This window comes from Macaca thibetana, chromosome X, assembly GCF_024542745.1.
Source record: "Macaca thibetana thibetana isolate TM-01 chromosome X, ASM2454274v1, whole genome shotgun sequence".
NCBI classification, from domain to species: domain Eukaryota; kingdom Metazoa; phylum Chordata; class Mammalia; order Primates; family Cercopithecidae; genus Macaca; species Macaca thibetana.
The window spans coordinates 73819426-73840012 of record NC_065598.1 but is presented as its reverse complement, the minus strand read 5'-3'; the positions used below and the strand labels follow the sequence as shown (position 1 = coordinate 73840012).

Sequence of the window (20587 nt, the reverse complement as noted above, 5' to 3'; positions counted from 1 at the left end):
CCAACAGTGTTAAAAGTATTCCCTTTTCACTACATCCACGCCAACATCTATTGTTTTTTGACTTTAATTATGGCCATTCTTGCAGGTGTAAAGTAGTATTTCACTTTTGATTTGCATTTCCCTGATAAGATGTTGGCCATTTGTATATCTTCTTTTGAGAAATGTCTATTTTTGTCCTTTACCCATTTTTTGATGGGATTGTATGTTTTCCTCTTGCTGATTTGAGTCCTTTGTAGATTCTGGATATTAGTCCTTTGTCAGATGCACAGTTTGCAAATATTTTCTCCCACTCTGTGGGTTGTTGGTTTACTCTGCAGATTATTCCTTGTGCTGTGCAGAAGCTTTTTAGTTTAATTAGGTCCCATTTATTCATTTTTGTTTTTGCTGCATTTGCTTTTGGGGTCTTAGCCATGAATTCTTTGCCTAAGCGAATGTCTAGAAGAGTTTTTCAGCTGGGCGTGGTGGGTCACGCCTGTAATCCCAGCGCTTTGGGAGGCTGAGGTGGTCGGATCACTCGAGGTCAGGAGTTCAATACAAGCCTGGCCAACATGGTGAAACCCCGTCTCTACTAAAATACAAAAATTAGCCGGGTGTGGTGGCGGGTGCCCGTAATCCCAGCTACTCGGGATGCTGAGGCATGAGAATCGCTTGAACCCAGGAGGCGGAGGTTACAGTGAGCCGAGATAGCCAGCCTGGGCAATAGAGTGAGACTCAGTCTCAAAAAAAAGAGTTTTTACAATGTTATCTTCTAGAATTTTTGTGGTTTCAGGTCTTAGATTTAAGTTTCTGGTCCATCATGAGTTGATTTTTTTGTCCCCTTACCTCTAGTCTTAGTAGAAAAGTAGATCTTTTCTTGTTTGAAACTGAACCTGTTTCCTGGGCCCTGGATCACATACCCACCTGCTCTGTCAATCATGACCCCTCACAACTATTTTTTGTTTTTGAGACAGAGTCTTGCTCTGTTGCCCAGGCTGAAGTGCAATGGCACAATCTCGGCTCACTGGCAGCCTCTGCCTTTTTGGGTTCAAGCAATTTTCCTGCCTCAGCCTCCCAAGTAGCTGGGATTACAGGTGCTTGCCACCACGCCTGGCTAGTTTTTTTATTTTTCTTTTTAGTTTTAGTTTTTTTGAGATGGAGTTGCACTCTGTTGCCCAGACTAGAGTGCAGTGGCTCGATCTCAGCTCACTGCAACCTCTGCCTCCTGGATTCAGGTGATTCTTCTGCCTCAGCCTCCTGAATAGCTGGAATTACAGGTGCCCGCCACCACGCCTTGCTAATTTTTTTTTTTTTTTTTCTGAGACGGAGTCTCACTCTGTCACCCAGGCTGGAGTGCAGTGGCACAATCTCGGCTCACTGCAAGCTCCGCCTCCCAGGTTCACGCCATTCTCCTGCCTCAGCCTCCTGAGTAGCTGGGACTACAGGCGCCCGCCACCACGCCCGGCTAACTTTTTGTATTTTTAGTAGAGATGGGGTTTCACCGTGTTAGCCAGAATGGTCTCGATCTCCTGACCTCGTGATCCACCCACCTCTGCCTCCTAAAGTGCTGGGATTACAGGCGTGAGCCACCGCTCCCGGCCATTTTTTGTATTTTGAGTACAGATGGGATTTCGCCATGTTGGCCAGGCTGGTCTCGAACTCCTGACCTCAGGTGATCCACCCACCTTGGCTTCTCAAAGTGCTGGGATTACAGGCGTGAGCCACCGTCCCTGGCCTATTTTTAACTTCAGCCTCTCTACTAGTTCTTTCCCCTTGCATATAAATACTTAAGGACAGATTCAATTTTGTCTTTGTTTATAAATGTGTCTAATTCATGTATTTGAACACATTTTACTCAATTGTATAAAATATAAAAGGAAAAAGCTGGATATAACGCCTTGCTATACATCTTCACATGAATGACTTCCCAATCTAAAAATTTATTATGTCCCAAATTAGACTCCTTTCTCTTCCACTTTCACCCAAACTTCATCTTATGTTCTGTATCATTAATGACACTTCTTTTTTTTGTTTTTGAGATGGAGTCTCACTCTGTCGCCCAGGCTGGAGTTCAGTGACTCAATCTCCGCTCACTGCAAGCTCCGCCTCCTGGGTTCACACCATTCTCCTGCCTCAGCCTCCTGAGTAGCTGGGACTGCAGGCGCCCACCATCAAGCCCGGCTAATTTTTGTATTTTTTTTTAGTAGAGACAGGGTTTCACCGTGTTAGCCAGGATGGTCTCGATCTCTTGACCTCGTGATCTGCCTGCCTCGGCCTCCCAAAGTGCTGGGATTACAGGCGTGAGCCACTGCACCCAGCCAATGACACTTCTTTGTCATCTTCATTTTCTTGTACAACATGTGTCATAGCCATACCCCCTTGACTTTCCAAGGCCCACATTCATCTCTCATTCAAGCTAATGCGGTAGCCTTTTAACTGGTCTACTTACCTTCCATTTAGCGCTCTCTCCATATTGCCTGCTATAACATTTCCTAGAGTTTTTTCTACGTGGTATTAATAAGAATTCTTGGAAAAAAATAAATTTGGGAAACCCTAGTTTAAACAAAATTAAGTTTCCTTTTTACTTCAGGGTTCAAAAACTGGGAAGGGTCTAAGTTCTTACCCTACTTGCAAGCTAACAACTTAGCCTGCCACAGTTTCATGGATGCTGGCAGAAAATATGACACTCCTGAGTCAGAGTCCAGCAAAGGACTTTCTGCTGTTTGTTTTTGAGATTGGGTCTTGCTATGTTGCCCAGGCTAGTCTTGAACTCCTGGGCTCAAGTAATCCTCCCACCTTAACCTCCTGAGTAGCTGGGATTACAGGCTTGTGCCACCATGCCTGGCTCAAGTTAAAGGACTTTACTACTCACAACAAGTAGCCAAAACGTCATAGGTTCCCCAAGCCCCATTTCCCATAGGGCAATCCAAAGAGGGCCAGTGGTCAGCTACTCGGAAGGCTGGGTCAGGAGGATTGCTTGAGATCAGGAATTTGAGGCTGCAGTGAGCTGTGATTGTGCCTCTGCACTCTAGCCTGAGCAGCAGAGCCAGACCTCAACTCTTAAAAAAACAACAACAAAGAGGGCCAGTGGGCTGCATTATGGGAGAGGAATACCAAGCTCTGGGAACCCACATTTTCTGTAATGGATAGTAAGTGTGCCTCCCCTTTGCTATGGAGGGAGACTGTGTAACCGCCCAAGGGGTTCACTTTGCTGCTGCCTAGACAGAGCCAATTCATCAAGACAGAGGAATTGCAATAGAGAAAGTAATTCATGCACAGGCAGCTTTGCGGGGGACCGGAGTTTTATGATTACTCAAATCAATCTCCCCGAGCATTCGGGGAGCAGGGTTTTTAAGGATAGCTTGGTGGGTGGGGGGAAGCCAGTGAGCCAGGAGTGCTGATTGCTCAGAGATTAAATCATAGGGAGTTAAAGCTGTCTTATTGTGCTGAGTCAGTTCCTGGGAGGGGGCCACAAGATCAGATGAGCCAGTTTATTGATCTGGGTGATGTCAGCTGATCCATCAAGTGCAGGGTCTGCAAAATATCTCAAGCGCTGATCTTAGGAGCAGTTTAGGGAGGGTCAGAATCTTGTAGCCTCTAGCTGCATGACTCCTAAACCATAATTTTTCATCTTGTGGCTAATGTTAGTGCTACAAAGGCAATCTAGTTCTCAGGCAAGAAGGAGGTCTGCTTTGGGAAAGGACTGTCACCGTCTTTGTTTAAACTATAAACTATAAATTTCTCCTAAAGTTAGTTCAGCCTATGACCAGGAATGAGCAAGGACAGCCTGGAGGTTAGAACCAAGTTGGAGTCAGTTAAGTTAGATCTCTTTCCCTGTCTCAGTCATAATTTTGCAAAGACTGTTTCAACTATCTTCCAAAGATATACAAATATCCTGGAGAAGATTGTCCAGGACCAAGTCAGTTAGGGCCCTTGTCCACAAGATGTGCCGAAACATGAGAAACTCGTGAAGAATTGTCTTCCAACACAGCTTTTGAGAGGTCAGAGACATTAACATGCTGATGCTGATACGTGTTATACTTTCCAATGGGGGCTCTAATATACAGAATTTCTCATATCGGACCACTTAATGGAGCATTTGGCTAGATTCCATGGAACACGTTTTTGAAAGGAGTAGTGTATAGACTGAAGCCAGAATTCCTTAGTCCTAACTTCATGTACTCTACTCCAGTCACACCTTTCCCATAATCATATTCTTTGATGCACTCTTTTTTTTGTTGTTGTTGAGATGGAGTCTTGCTGTCACCCAGGCTGGAGTGCAGTGGTGCGGTCTTGGCTCACTGCCAGCCTGTGCCGCCGGGTTCAAGAGATTCTTGTGCCTCAGCCTCTGGACTATCTGGGATTACAGGCATACGCCACCATGCCTGGCTAATTTTTTTATTTTTAGTAGAGACGGGGGTTTCACCATGTTGGCCAGGCTGGTCTCGAACCCCTGACCTCGAGTGATCTGCCTGCCTCGGCCTCCCAAAGTGCTGGAATTACAGGCATGAGACACCACGCCTGGCCTGATTCACTCTCGTATGTCAGCACTGTTGATTGTTGGTTTACAACAACGTGAAGCATCCTTTCTTCCCTGTCTGCTTTCTCTCTCCACTCTCAAAATTCTGCTTACATTTTAAGCCTTGTTTCAGATACTCCCTGTAAGCTTTCTCAACTTCTCCAAATAAAAAATGAGTCACTCCTTTTCTTGTATTGTTATACTACTTGCCTTAAATTTCTGTTATACATTTATCCACATTTTGTCTTACAGTAGAGTTAGCTCTGTAGTTGTTTGACAGTCTCCCTTAGAATATAGTTACTACTTAGTTAATGGCAGAGCCATATCCTATAGCTGTTGGTGCTAAGCACATAACAGGTATTCAGTAAATGTTGAAAAAAATGGCTTAATGTTTCCATTTTACAGTATATCATTCATTGTGCTATTCATATTCCAGTCTCACATAGCCATTACCATAAATCAAAATCAGTGCATTTATAAAAATATTGTAACCTAAAAGGTTAGTGCATTTAGGATTTATTAGACCAGAGGAAACAATTTCTAGAGTTTAAGAAATTGAGGCCGGCCGTGGTGGCTCACACCTGTAATCCCAGCACTTTGGGAGGCCAAGGTGCGGGGATAACTTGAGGTCAGGAGTTCGACACCAGCCTGGCCAGCATGGTGAAATCCCGCCTCTACTAAAAATACAAAGATTAGCCAGGCATGGTGTTGGGCACCTTTAATCCCAGCTACTTGGGAGGCTGAGACAGGAGAATCGCTTTAACCCAGGAGACGGAGGTTGTAGTGAGCCAAGATCGTACCACTGCACTCCAGCCTGGGTGACAGAGCTAGACTTTATCTAAAAAAACAAAAAATGCTTTTTAATTCTCTACTATTTAGGCTGCGAGTATTTTTGGAAATTACAATTTTTAATTTCATTTATTTTAGCAAGATAACATACTTTCTGTTAGTGATTTATAAAAACAGAAAACCCAATTTTTTTCGACCTTAGTTTTTTTACTGATAACATAATATTTGTACATATTTATGGGGTACATGTGATATTTTGTTACATTCATAGAATGATCAAGTCAGGATAGTTGGAGTATCCATCACGTTGAGAATTTATCATTTCTGTATGTTGGGAACATTTCAAGTCCTCTCTTATAGCTGTTTTGTAATATAATACATTGTTGTTAATTACAGTCACCCTATTCTATCGAACATTAGATCTTTCTCCTTCTAACTGTATGATTGTACCCATTAACCAACCTCTCTTCATTGCCCACTCCCGCACCCCTCTCCCCCCACACCCCCCCATCACAACACACACACATACACTCTTCCCAGCCTCTGGTATCTGCCATTCTACTCTGTACCTGCATGAGTTCAACTTTTTAGCTCCCACATATGAGAACATGCCATATTTGTCTTTCTGTGCCTGACTTATTTCACAAAATAACCTCCAGTTCCATATTTCTGCAAATAACATGATTTCATTCTTTTTTATGGTGGAGTATTCCACATAATTCCATTGTGTATATACACCACATTTTCTTTTTCTTTGAGATGGAGTCTTGCTCTGTTGCCCAGGCTAGAGTGCAGTGGCACGATCTTGGCTGACTGTAACCTCCCAGGTTCAAGCGATTCTCCTGCCTCAGTGTGTTGAATAGCTGGGATTACAGGCGTACACCACCCTGCCTGGCTAATTGGTTTGTATTTTTAGTAGAGGTGGGGTTTCATCATGTTGGCCGGGCTGGTCTCCAACTCCTGAGCTCAACTGATCCACCTGCCGCAGCCTCCCAAAGTGCTAGGATTACAGGCGTGAGCCACTGAGCCTGGCCCAATACCACATTTTCTTGATCTGTTCGTCTGTTGATGGATGCTTAGGTTGATTCCATATCTTTGCTATTGTGCTGCAGTAAACATGGGGGTGCAAGTATCCCTTTGATATACTGATTTCCTTTCCTTTGGATACATATCCAGTAGTGGCATTGCTGGATCAAATGCTGGTTCTATTTTTAGTTTCTTGGGAAATCTTCATACTGTTTTTCATAATGGCTATACTAATTTAATTTCCCACCAACAGTGTATGAGTTCCCTTTTTCTTTTTTTTTTTTTTTTTTGAGATGGAGTCTCTCTCTGTTGCCCAGGCCAGAGTGCAGTTCTCAGCTCACTGCAACCTCCGCCTCCTGGGTTCAAGCGATTCTCCTGCCTCAGCTTCCCAAGCAGCTGGGATTACAGGCGCACACCACCACACCCAGCTAATTTTTGTATTTTTAGTGGAGACGGGGTTTCACCATGTTGACCAGGCTGATCTTGAACTCCTGACCTCAGGTGATCCACCCGCCTCGGCCTCCCAAAGTGTTGGGATTACAGGAATGAGCCACCATGCCTGGCCATGAGTTCCCTTTTCTCCATATCCTTGCATCTGTTTTTGTTTGTTTGTTTAAGGTAAAGAAAGGCAGATTTGATTGTTCAGTTCCCACCTATGAATGAGAACATGCGGTGTTTGGTTTTCTGTTCTTGTGATAGTTTGCTAAGAATGATGGTTTCCAGCTGCATCCATGTCCCTACAAAGGACACAAACTCATCCTTTTTTATGGCTGCATAGTATTCCATGGTGCATATGTGCCACATTTTCTTAATCCAGTCTGTCACTGATGGACATTTGGGTTGATTCCAAGTCTTATCACTTGGACTCGGGAAGGGGAACATCACACACCGGGGCCTATCATGGGGAGGGGGGAGGGGGGAGGGATTGCATTGGGAGTTATACCTGATGTAAATGACGAGTTGATGGGTGCTGACGAGTTGATGGGTGCAGCACACCAACATGGCACAAGTATACATATGTAACAAACCTGCACCTTATGCACATGTACCCTAGAACTTAAAGTATAATAATAATAATAAAAATAAATAAATTAAATAAATAAATAAATAAATAAAATAAAATTTAAAAAGGCAGATTTATTAGAGAAAGTAGGAAAACACATTGCAAGGAGGCAACAGACAGGTGAGCAGAAAAGGAGCTTTTCTAATCATAATAATGATAATGATAGTGGCCATCCTAACTGGGAGAAGATGATATCTCACTGTGGTTTTGATTTGCGTTTCCCTGATGATTAGTGATGTTGAGCATTTTTTCATACAACTGTTGGCCGTGTGTGTATTCTTTTGAGAAATGGCTATTCATGTCCTTTGCCCACTTTTTAATGGGATTATTTGCTTTTTTACTGTTGAGTAATTTGAATTTTTTTTTGTTTCTATTTTAGTTTTCTTTTTAGAGTTGTTTTCTTTTTAGAGTTGTTTGAATTTTTTGTATATTCTGGACATTAGTTCCTTGTTGAATGAATAGTTTGTAAATATTTTCACCCATTCAACAGATTGTCTCTTCACTTTGTTGATTGTTTCCTTTGCTTTGCAGAAGCTTTTTAGCTTAATATAGACCTATTTGTCTATTTTTGTTTTTGTTACCTACAGTTTTGTACCTTGAATAGTTTTTAATATTAATTTCCGTTACTCTATTTTAGAGCTAGATTTTAGAGCCAAAGGTATAAGGATGGTAGTGTGTCCATCTGTGGAAGAGATTCAGATCTTTCTCTAAGTAATAGTGTCATATGCCACAGTATGCAAAAGCTAAGCATGTGTGAAAACTGATACCTACTAAGAATACTGTATCTTCTTTTGGCTCATTAACCTCCAAGGAATTTCAGAGTCTACAAGGGGTTTTGGTGGGGTTTTTTGGTAATTTTTAGTAGTGGCAAAATATATATAATTTATTATGTTTACCTTTTTTTTTTTTTTTTTTTTGAGACGGAGTCTCGCTCTGCCGCCCAGGCTGGAGTGCAGTGGCCGGATCTCAGCTCACTGCAAGCTCCGCCTCCCGGGTTCACACCATTCTCCTGCCTCAGCCTCCCGAGTAGCTGGGACTACAGGCGCCTGCCACCGCGCCCGGCTAGTTTTTTGTATATTTTAGTAGAGACGGGGTTTCACCATGTTAGCCAGGATGGTCTCGATCTCCTGACCTCGTGATCCGCCCGTCTCGGCCTCCCCAAGTGCTGGGATTACAGGCTTGAGCCACCGCGCCCGGCGTTTACCATTTTTTTAATGTACAGGTCAGTAGTGTTAGGTACATTCGCATTGTTGTACAGCCAATCTCCAGAATTCTTTCATCTTCCAAAACTGAAACTTTATAGCTATTAAACAACTTCATTTCCCCACTCCCCCAGTCCCTGACAACCACCATTCTACTTTCTGTCTCTGAATTTGACTGCACTAGGTACCTAATATAAGTGGAATTATATAGTATTTTTCTACTTGTGACTAGCTTATTTCACTTAGCATTATATCCTCAATGTTCATCCATGTTATAGCATGTGTCAGAACTTCCTTTTCAAAGCTGAATAATATTGTATTGTATGTGTACACCTTATTTTGTCTACCCATACATCTGTCAGTGAATACTTAGGTTGCTTCCAGTTTTTGGCTATTGTGAATAATGCTGCTATGAACATGAGTGTTCAAATAATCTCTTCAAGACCCTGCTTTCAGTTCTTTTGGTTATATACTTAGAAGTAGAATTGCTAGATCATATGGTAATTCTATTTTTACTCTTTTGGGGAACCTCCATGCTGTTTTCCGTAGCAGATACACCATTTTACTTTTCCACCAATGGTGCACAAGAGTTCTAGTTTCTCCACATGCTCGCAACCACTTGTTCTTTTCTGGGGTTTTTTGTTCATTTGTTTTGGATAATAGCCACCTTAATGAGTGTGAGGTGGTATCTCATTGTGGTTGTGGTTTTTATTTCCATAATGATTAGTAATATTGAACATCTTTTCATGTGTTTGTTGGCCATTTGTATGTCTTCTTTGGAGAGACGTCAAGTTCTTTGCCCATTGTGTGTGTGTGTGGCTTTTCTTTTCTTTTTTTTTTTTCTTTGAGACAGAGTTTCACTTTTGTTGCCCAGGCTGGAGTGCAATGGTGCGATCTCGGCTCACCGTAACCTCCACCTCCCAGGTTCAAGCGATTCTCCTGCCTCGGCCTCCCGAGTTGCTGGGATTACAGGCATGCGTCACCATGCCCAGCTACTTTTCTCGTATTTTTAGTAGAGACGGGGTTTCTCCATGTTGGTCAGGCTGGTCGCAGACTCCCGACCTCAGGTGATCCACCCGCCTCGGCCTCCCAAAGTGCTGGGATTACAGGCATGAGCCACTGTGCCCACCCGTGTTGCCCATTTTTTAAATCAAGTTGTTTTTTGTTGTTGAGTTGTAGGAGGTCTTTATATATTCTAAATTTTGATGTTGTTTTTATTTTGTTTTTGTTTGTTTGTTTTTTGAGACAGAGTCTCACTCTGTCACCCAGGCTGGAGCGCAGTGGCACAATCTTGGCTCCCTGCAACCTCTGCCTCCCGGGTTCAAGCAATTCTCGTGTCTCAGCCACCCAAGTAGTTGGAATTACAGGCATGCGCCACCAAACCTGGCTATTTTTTGTATTTTTAGTAGAGACATGATTTCGCCATGTTGGCCAGACTGGTCTCAAACTCCTGGCCTCAAGTGATAGACCTGCCTTGGCCTCCCAAATGCTAGGATTACAGGCATGAGCCACCATGCCCAGACTATTCTGAATACTAACTCCTTATTAGATAAATGATTTGCAGATAATTCCTCCCATTCCACAGGTTTTCTTTTTACTCTGTTGATTGTGTCATTGGGCTACAAGATATTTTCAGGTCGGGCATGGTGACTCATGCCTGTAATCCCAGCACTTTGGGAGGCTGAGGCAGGAAGATCACTTGCGGTCATGAGTTCGAGACCACCTTGGCCAACATGGCAAAACCTTGTCTCTACTAAAAATACAAAAAAAAAAAAAAGTAGCTGGGCATCATGGTGCATGCCTGTAATCCCAGCTACTTGGGAGGGTAAGGCAGGAAGATCGCTTGAACCCAGGAAGCAGAGGTTGTGGTGAGCCAAGACTGCACCAGTGCACTCCAGCCTGGACAACAGAGTGAGACTCCTTCTCAAACAAAAGAAAAAAAAGATGTTTTCGGATTAACTAAGTTGTTGTAAAGATATTTTATTAGTAAGCAGGGAAGCACAAATTAATAGTATGATAATGATAAAGTACAGCCTTCATTCATCAGATCAACTTTTGGCAAGTATGTAGGGAAATGGATACATTACTGCATTGTTAGGTAGAAGTATATCTTGGCACAGCCACTTTGGAGGGCAATTTGGCTATATCCATTTTTTTTTTTTTTTAAGCCAGAATCTTACTCTGTCGCCCAGGCTGGAATGCAGTGGCACGATCACGGCTCTCTGCAACCTCTGCCTCCCAGGTTCAAGTGATTCTTTTGCCTCAGCCTCCTGAGTAACTAGGGTTACAGGCACCCACCACCATGCCCAGCTATTTTTTGTATTTTTAGTAGAGATGGGGTTTTACCATGTTGGCCAGACTGGTCTCAAACTCCTGACCTCAAGTGATCCACCTGCCTCGGCCTCCCAAAGTGCTGGGATTGCAGGCGTGAGCCACCTTGCCTGGCCACTATATCCATTTTAATTAAAAAATATTTCTATCCTATGACCTAACAATCCCATTGCTAGGAATCACTTTCACATGGGTATAGGGAGATATGTGCAAGGATGTTCACTGCAACATTATTTTTAGTTGGTAAAAAGGAAAACAACTAGAAAAATGCCATTAATATGATACCATTTATGTTAAAACAGAAAGCAATATTATATGTTTTCTGGTAGTATAAACACCAGATTATTAACATTAATAAATCCAAAAAGATCTGGAAATGGTAACTGTGGCTGCCAGAATGCACTAGAATTGGTCCTTATAACCATATAATGTTTTTAAAAATAGTTTTTACAAGATAAATGTGTTTATATGTTACTTAGTTTTTATTTTTTATTTGTTTATTTATTTATTTAGAGACAAGAGTCTAGCTCTGTCGCCCAGGCTGGAGTGCAGTGACACAATCTCAGCTCACTGCAACTTCCGCCTCCCGGGTTCAAGCAATTCTCCTGCCTCAGCCTCCCGAGTAACTGGGATTACAGGTGCCCACCACCACGCCCAGCTAATTTTTTTATTTTTAGTACAGACGGGGTTTCACTGTCTTGGTCAGGTTGGTCTCGAACTCCTGACCTCATGATCCACCCACCTCAGCCTCCCAGAGTGCTGGGATTATAAGCGTGAGCCACCATGCTCGGCCAGTTTTTAATTTTTTATACACATTTTCAAAAATGTAAAGGTGGTGTAACTAAACAAATATTGAAGAAAGAGTTTGACCTAAAATTTGGGCAGCATTTGGTAGACTGAACATTGTGTAAGATTTGGTTCTTAGCTTTGCAATCACAGAAATTGAATTTTAACAGGATAACCAGAATTTATTTACCTCTAGGGATTTTGTGCCTACTGACCGAGGCATATCAATCTATGGCCGTTGGTAATGGAAGGAGTTATCTATTAATTCATTAATTTACCATATTATACAGGCAAAGAGACCAAAATAATGATAAGCAGTAGTCAGTACATGCTCTCACCTTATGGGAAAGTCTGAAGACTTACTGTTAGAAGGATTTTAACTAAAGAAATCAAAGCATGGGAGTTGGATTATTTTATTAGCTGAGATTTTAAAATTATAATTGTAAGGCCGGGCACGGTGGCTTATGCTTATAAACCCAGCACTTTGGGAGGCTGAGGCCGGTGGATCATTTGCAGTCAGGAGTTCAACACCAGCCTGGCCAACATGGTGAACCCCTGTCTCTACTAAAAATACAAAAATTAGCTGGGTGTGGTGGTGCACACCTGTAATCCCAGCTCCTTGGGAGGCTGAGGCAGGAGAATCGCTTGAACCTGGGAGGCACAGGTTGCAGTGAACCAAGATCATGCCACTGCACTTCAGCTTGGGCAACAGAGTGAGACTCCATCTCGTAAATAAATAAATATTGGTTTGTGCAAGCCAATCTCTATAAGATTGTCACCAACCTGGGTAACAGAGTGAGACTCCATCTCAAAAAAATAAAAAATGATATAATGCAGATTGAGAGGGTTATGGTTTCTTTACCTTAGTATTTACAGTGTTGTCTTCTCAAATATATCATGATGTCATGATGGAGAATAGAGAAATGTGATGCTCATCAGTAAACATTTATGAACCTTTTTGGAATTGACTATTTCTGCATGTAGCCTCCATTTTGTATTGTTTTTCACTGCCGTTTTAGAGCATTATTTTATTATCTTGGTTCCTCCAGATTGAGAATGCACTCTATTTGGAGCTTACTCAGCTACATAAGATTATTTTAGTGCTCATAAATGTATTCATTTTGCATAATCTCTGAACAGATTAAAATATCTGTGGTATGGCAAAGTTTCCATTCTAGTGGAGTAAAATATAGGTTTCTTAGCTAGGAATGTATATTTGGTGAGTAGTGGGTAATGCTTAAGGTCACAGGCAGCTTTGTTTTTAAAGCCTGCTCCACCACTTACCGCTTTCCTTGGGTGAACCAAATCACTTAACCTACCTAAACCCAGGCCTCCTCGTCTTTGTAAAATGCCTAAATTTCAAGATGTTAACTGCAATTAAGATTATTTTCCTGATAATGTATACTTTCATGGGCTCCTTTTTATTCAGCTAAACATGAATTCAGCTCCAACTTTCATCAACTTTCCGGCAAAAGGGAAACCCAAACGGGGTGATACATATGAGTTACAGGTGCGGGGTTTTTCAGCTGAGCAGATTGCCCGGTGGATTGCCGACAGAACTGATGTCAATGTAAGTTTCCCAACTTTGTAGACTGTTTCTTGGCCATTATCCCCTTTGAATCTTACTGGGAGGCCCTAATTAGTCTTGTCCCCATATCACTGAGGTGGCACTAGTTTGTCAGTCCCTTCATAAGTAGCATTGAACAGAATCATCTTGATGAATGAGTGAAATTGCAAAACACTCTCTGTTAACCTATTCAACATGGAAACCACTCTTTCGATCTTAAGTCCGTGGGTTATCTAGTTGCACCTGGCGAATCCTTCTTAATCTAAAAGATGTTATGTTGTGGTTAAATAGAATATTGTACCTATTCTGTCCTATTTTAGGTTACATTATAGACTATTTTGATTGGGATAAAATAAAAAGAATCATTTTTCTGAAAGTAACCACACTAATTTTGATTGCTTTCACTTCAGATTTTATTTTGACCCATATAACTAGTAAAAAATTTTTTTTTTTTTTTTTTTTTTTTGAGACGGAGTCTCGCTGTGTCTCCCAGGCTGGAGTGCAGTGGCGTGATCTCGGCTCACTGCAAGCTCCGCCTCCCGGGTTCACGCCATTCTCCCGCCTCAGCCTCCCAAGTAGCTGAGACTACAGGCGCCCGCCACCACGCCCGGCTAGTTTTTTGTATTTTTAGTAGAGACGGGGTTTCACCATGTTAGCCAGGATAGTCTCGATCTCCTGACCTCGTGATCCACCCGCCTCGGCCTCCCAAAGTGCTGGGATTACAGGCTTGAGCCACCGCGCCCGGCCGTAAAAAATTTTACACTTTAACATGTTTTTCTCTCCTTTCCATTAGATTAGAGTGATTAGACCCCCAAATTATGCTGGTCCCCTTATGTTGGGATTGCTTTTGGCTGTTATTGGTGGACTTGTGTATCTTCGAAGAAGCAATATGGAATTTCTCTTTAATAAAACTGGATGGGCTTTTGCAGCTTTGGTGAGTGAATTTTAGAAGACAAAAAATTATTTGAATAAAACTAATAATGTATTTTTAGATAAACTTTTATTTATTTGAGAAGTAGCATTTTATTTCTTACCTGAGGAAAATAGTTTTATGTATTTTTATTTTCTGTCTTAAAATCATTTTGTTTCATTCATTATCTCATTAGGATGGCCAGAACTTCAAGGAACTGATTATACCTGCCTTTTATTCAACCTAAATGACAGACTGTCATCTCTATGAAAATCTCTAGTTGTTCTGGAAATATTATTCTTTTTTTTTCTGAGACGGAGTCTTGGTCTGTCGCCCAGGCTGGAGTGCAGTGGTGCCATCTCGGCTCACTGCAACCTCTGCTTCCTGGGCTCAAGCGATTCTCCTGCCTCAGCCTCTCTCGAGTAGCTGGGATTACAGGTGCGTGCCACCACGCCCAGCTAATTTTTTTGTATTTTTAGTACAGACGGGGTTTCATCCTGTTGGCCAGGCTGGTCTTGAACTCCTGGCCTCAGGTGCTCTGCCCACCTTGGCCTCCCAAAGTGCTGGGGTTACAGGCATGAGCCACCATGTCCAGCCTGAAAATATTACTCTAAAACGCCTTTTCACTGTTCAATTTTGAAACTTGTGTCTGCATAGTTATAATTTTTAAATAGTGTTTTCCTGGTCTGGCACGGTGGCTCACGCCTATAATCCCAGCACTTTGGGAGGCTGAGGCGGGCGGATCACAAGGTCAAGAGACCGAGATGAACCTGGCCAACATGGTGAAACCCTCTGTACTAAAAATACAAAAATTAGCTGGGCGTGGTGGCGTGCATCTGTAGTCCCAGCTACTCGGGAAGCTGAGGCAGGAGAATCGCTTAAACTTGGGAGGTGGAGGTTGCAGTGAGCCGAGATCGTGCCACTACACTCCAGCCTGCCGACAGAGTGAGACTGCATCTCAAAAAATATATATATGTATATGGTGTTTTCCTTTGAAGTATTACCGAATTGTGATCCTTGGGATGAAATATAAGCCTTAATCAATAAATCATTTATCTGCAAAAAATTCTATGTCTTATCTAAACAGATGCACATTTTCATATTCCTATTATCTAATCAAGACAAGGACAGTTTGACCATGAATATTTTATTATTTTTTGTTTCCTAGTGTTTTGTGCTTGCTATGACATCTGGTCAAATGTGGAACCATATAAGAGGACCACCATATGCCCATAAGAATCCCCACACAGGACATGTGGTAAGGGAAGTCTGGGATTTCTTTCCTTTTGTAGACCAAAGTTAACTCAATGATTATTACACTGTGAGAACAGTGCCAGCATATGAAGGAGCTGGATTTAGTCTTCACTTTTCAGTCTCTCTGTGTTAACAAGCTTCCATCACTGATAAGACCATGCAGTGCTTTTTTTTTTTTTTTTGAGACGGAGTTTCGCTCTTGTTGCCCAGGCTGGAGTGCAATGGCATAATCTCGGCTCACTGCACCCTCCACCTCCCTGGTTCAAGTAATTCTCCTGCCTCAGCCTCCTGAGTAGCTGGGATTACAGGCATGCGCCACCACGCTCAGCTAATTTTGTATTTTTAGTTAGAGACAGGGTTTCTCCATGTTGGTCAGGCTGGTCTCAAACTCCCAACCTCAGGTGATCCACCTGCCTCAGCCTCCCAAAGTGCTGGGAATATAGGCCTGCAGGCATGAGCCACTGCACCCGGCCGCAGTGCTTTTAAAAGTGGGAAATTCCTTTCCCATTTGGTGAATCCTTCTAACCAAGCTGGCTAAGAATGAAAGACAGCCTTCAACTAAATAGAAAATTTCATCAAGTACCTGAGCATCCTCTGTTTCTAAGCACTGTGCTAAGTGTTATTAAATATAGTGATAAACAAGAAAAACGTGATCCCTGTCTTCATGGAGCCTACATTATTGTACCTTATGGTCTTGTACACTTAAATACTAGTTTTCCCACCCAGGTGCAGTGTTTTGCATTTGTAGTCCCAGCTACTTGGGAGGCTGAGGCAGGAGGATGACTTGAATCCAGGAGTTCCAGCCCAGCCTGAACAACATAGCAAGATCCATCTCCTTTTAAAAAAAAAAATAAAAAAAAAAAAAAACAAGGCCAGATGTGGTGACTAATACCTGTAATCCTGGCACTTTGGGAGACTGAGGCAGGAGGACCACTTGAGGCCAGGAGTTCAAGACCAACTTGGGCAGCATAGTGAGATGCCATCTCTATGAAAAACAAAAAAGAAAAGAGAAAAACAACTAGTTTTCTGACAAATTCTATTGTTGAAAATGTAAGTACAGGCCGGGCGCGGTGGCTCAAGCCTGTAATCCCAGCACTTTGGGAGGCCGAGGCGGGCGGATCACGAGGTCAGGAGATCGAGACCATCCTGGCTAACACAATGAAACCCCGTCTCCACTAAAAATACAAAAAAATTAGCCGGGCGTGGTGGCGGCGCCTGTAGTCCCAGCTACTCGGGAGGCTGAGGCCGGAGAATGGCGTGAACCCGGGAGGCGGAGCTTGCAGTGAGCCGAGATCGCGCCACTGCACTCCAGCCTGGGCGACAGAGCGAGACTCCGCCTCAAAAAAAAAAAAAAAAAAAAAAAAAAAAAAAGAAAATGTAAGTACAATATCCAAGCATTTGGGAGGCTGAGGTGGGAGGATTGCTTGAGCCCAGGAGTTTGAGACCAGCCTGGCCAACATAGCAAGATCTCATTTCTAATAAAAATTTAAACATTAGCTGAGCAGGCATGGTGGTACATACTTGTAGTCCCATCTACTTGGGATGCTGAGGCAGGAGGATCGCCGGAGCCAGGACTTTGGGGTTGCAATGAGCTATGATCATGCTACTGCACTCCAGCCTGGGCAGCAGAGCAAGACCTTGTCTCAAAAATAAACATAGTATTAGTACAATGAAAAGACAAATAGAGAAGAGATAATACAAAAATAGCTTTATAGTAACCAAACTTACTGATGAATGCCAGAGACCCAGAGTATGTCACATGGTTTATCAGGTGAATTCATAATTTCATAGTTTAAAATATCCCGTTTTAGGGTTAGCATACCAACATTTAACGTATACCTAAAGATTCCATTTTGTCTGTTTTCCCTCCTAGAATTATATCCATGGAAGCAGTCAAGCCCAGTTTGTAGCTGAAACACACATTGTTCTTCTGTTTAGTATCCTTTTACAATAAGTCTTTCTTACTGTATTTTGTCTGTTTTCTCACAGTCTAGTATTCTCTCTACAGCATTCGGCTGGGGCTGTTCTCTTAATGCAGGTCACGATATCCTTTGAAAATCATTACTGTGTCATCCTCTCCAGCCCAAAAAACTAAAGACTACTAGGAACAAATCTGTAGTCTGATAGGGCCAGGTTTATTGGCTTATTAATACAAGGACGACTGTACATTAGAAGAACCATGGAACATCTTAACAAAGAAAAGATAGAGTTGTAATAGGATTTGGGAGAATAGTGGAGTTTATATGAAATTTAAACAAAGCATTGTTTTGATAGGCTAAAAGCAGTGTAAGACTGTGTAAAGGGGTCAACATCAGGTCTGAACTGTGAAGCAGACCCAGGGTTCTGTTTTCTTGGAAACTACAAAGTTAACATAAATGTGGAATTTTTGTCTTCAAAAACTTCTTCTTTGAAGCTCTATACCTTGGTTGTAAATTGAGGCTACTTAGAAATTATACTTGTAAATTGAGTGACTTAGATCTGCCAAGCAAGAATATTTCATTTTTACTCACATAATTGCAAGAAGTCTATTTAAAGACCAATATTCCTCAGTAAGAAAACAGTAGTTACTCAGAGATGGGGGATATTTTGACATTTTACAGCTGAAGTGTGTGCTAGGGAAAAATTCTTCCTGTGGACTTTGCAGCTGCTTTATGTGTGTGTTGTTCCATCCTCTTGAATGACAGGGAATATTTTTACTTTCTTGGCCCGAGCTAATTTTTATTTTCTTACATCTAAAAGTGGATGCCTCTGTAAGCTGCAAAGACAGGTAAAAGCAATGTCAGATAAGTAAGAATCTAAATTTCATAATATTGCTAAACATAGTTTACCCACCTGAATACATAAGCACTGACTCTGAAACAAATCAACAAGGCGAACAAATGTAATGTTCCTGGAATTGTGCTTCTCAGCCAGGGTGTCCTGACATTGATATACTAGAATCAGCTGGGCGTGGTGGCTCACACCTGTAATCCTAGCACTTTGGGAGGCTGTGATAGGTAGATTGCTTGAGCCCTGGAGTTTAAGACCAGCCTGGGCAACATGGCAAAACCTCATCTCTACAAAACAATGCACACAAGAAAATTAGCCAAGTATGGTGATGCATGCCTATGGTCCCAGCTACCCGGGAGGCTGAGGTGGGAGGATCGCTTGAGCCCAGGAGGTCAAGGCAACAGTGAGCCGATATCACACCACTGCACTCCAGCCTGGATGACATAGTGAGACCCTGTCTCTAATAAAAAGAAAAAAAAAAATGAAAATTAAATATATATTTTTTCTGATTGCAAAAGGAATACAGATTAAAGAAAATTTAGAAAATACAAATAAGTATAAAGAAAAAAATTCAAAATCACTGAAAATTCTGTCTTTAGTAAATGTTTGTGTATGTCTTTCCCAGTTTTATTATACTATGTTGATGATTAGAGATTTTAAGGAAAACATTCTAAAAAAAAATTGAGCTTTTGATTTTAACTGATTTTAATTGAAGGATATTTGGGAAAATATTCTTATGCACCGTGGAAAATATACTTACTGCTTAACATCCAGCCCAAACCTAGGAGAGTTAATCTATTCAACCATGAAATGGTGAGCTGAAAGATTAACAATATATACCTAGTCCATATGAGAAGAAAGAAGACTGAGACCAGGCGCGGTTGCTCATGCTGTAATCCCAGCACTTTGGGAGGCCAAGGCAGGTAGATCACCTGAGATCAGGAGTTCGAGACCAGCCTGGCCAACATGATGAAACCCCATCTCTACTAAAAATACAAAAAAAATTTGCTGGCCGGGTGCGGTGGCTCACGCCTGTAATCCCAGCACTTTGGGAGGCCGAGGCAGGCGGATCACAAGGTCAGGAGATCGAGACCATCCTGGCTAACACGGTGAAACCCCATCTCTACTAAAAATACAAAAAATTAGCCGGGCGCAGTGGCGGCGCCTGTAGTCCCAGCTACTCGGGAGGCTGAGGCAGGAGAATGGCGGGAACCTGGGAGGTGGAGCTTGCAGTGAGTTGAGATCTGGCCACTGCACTCCAGCCTGGGCGACAGAGCAAGACTCCGTCTCAAAAAAAAAAAAAAAAAAAATTGCTGAACCCACTGGTGGCGGGTGCCTGTAATCCCAGTTACTCAGGAGGCTGAGGCAGGAGAATCTCTTGAACCTGGGAGGCGGGGGTTGAAGTGAGCAGAGATTGTGTGATTGCTCTCCAGCCTGGGCAATAAGAGTGAAACTCCATCTCAGGGGGTAAAAAAAGACTGAAAGAAAAATATTACCCAAACTTTATTTTTTTAATCCTGAAATTTACTTGAAAATGTTCGTTTATGGACTGGGCTTGGTGGCTCACGCCTGTAATCCCAGCACTCTGGGAGGTGGAGGCAGGCAGATCGTTTGAGGTCAGGAATTTGAGGCCAGCCTGGCCGACATGGTGAAAGCCCATCTCTACCAAAAATACAAAACTTAGCCAGGCGGCCAGGCGTGCTGCCTCACACCTGTAATCCCAGCACTTTGGGAGGCCGAGGCAGGCAGATCACCTGAGATCAGGAGTTCAAGACCAGCCTGGCCAACATGGTGAAACCCTGTCTCTATTAAAAATACAAAAATTAGCTGGGCATGGTGGTGCACGCCTGTAATCCCAGCTACTGGGGAGGCTGAGGCCAGAGAATTGCTTGAACCTGGGAGGCAGAAGTTGCAGTGAGCCGAGATGGTGCCACTGCACTCCAGCCTGGATGACAGAGTGAGACTGTCTCAAAAGAAAAAAAAGAAAGAAAATGTTCATTTATAGTTTGATGAATTCAGCCTGGCCAACATGGCGAAACCTCATCTCCACAAGAAATACAAAAATTAGCCAGGAACGGTGGTGTGCACCTGTAATTCCATCTACTCAGGAGGCTGAGGCATGGGAATTGCTTGAACCCAGGAGGTGGAGGTTGCAGTAAGCCAAGACTGCCACTGCACTCCAGCCTGGGCAACAGAGTGAGACTCTGTCTCAAAGGGAAAAAAAAGAACAGAAAAGTATGGTTTGATGGACTAACAAATTATTGGTTTGATGGATTAACAAATTATTATTATTATTATTTTTTTTTTTTTTTTTTTTTTTTTTTTTTTGAGACGGAGTCTCGCTCTGTCGCCCAGGCTGGAGTGCAGTGGCCGGATCTCAGCTCACTGCAAGCTC

The 20587-nt window shown here is 42.5% G+C and overlaps 2 protein-coding genes and 1 pseudogene across 41 annotated transcripts in view; 1 reads left to right on the top strand and 2 right to left on the bottom strand.

The window, feature by feature from the left end:
- LOC126946324 (cytochrome c oxidase subunit 7B, mitochondrial) overlaps nt 1-20587 on the bottom strand; it is a 1159743-nt gene that overhangs the window by 29835 nt on the left and 1109321 nt on the right. The gene's annotated exons all lie outside the window — the stretch shown is intronic.
- The window catches only part of MAGT1 (magnesium transporter 1), a 62717-nt gene that overhangs the window by 19682 nt on the left and 22448 nt on the right, over nt 1-20587 (top strand). The window contains exons 4-7 of the mRNA XM_050776382.1: nt 13122-13262; nt 14053-14193; nt 15338-15427; nt 17297-17360. Coding sequence (XP_050632339.1) covers nt 13122-13262; nt 14053-14193; nt 15338-15427; nt 17297-17360 — 436 coding nt within the window. The remainder of the gene's footprint in view (nt 1-13121; nt 13263-14052; nt 14194-15337; nt 15428-17296; nt 17361-20587) is intronic.
- The window catches only part of LOC126946307 (S-phase kinase-associated protein 1-like), a 682386-nt pseudogene that overhangs the window by 654042 nt on the left and 7757 nt on the right, over nt 1-20587 (bottom strand). The gene's annotated exons all lie outside the window — the stretch shown is intronic.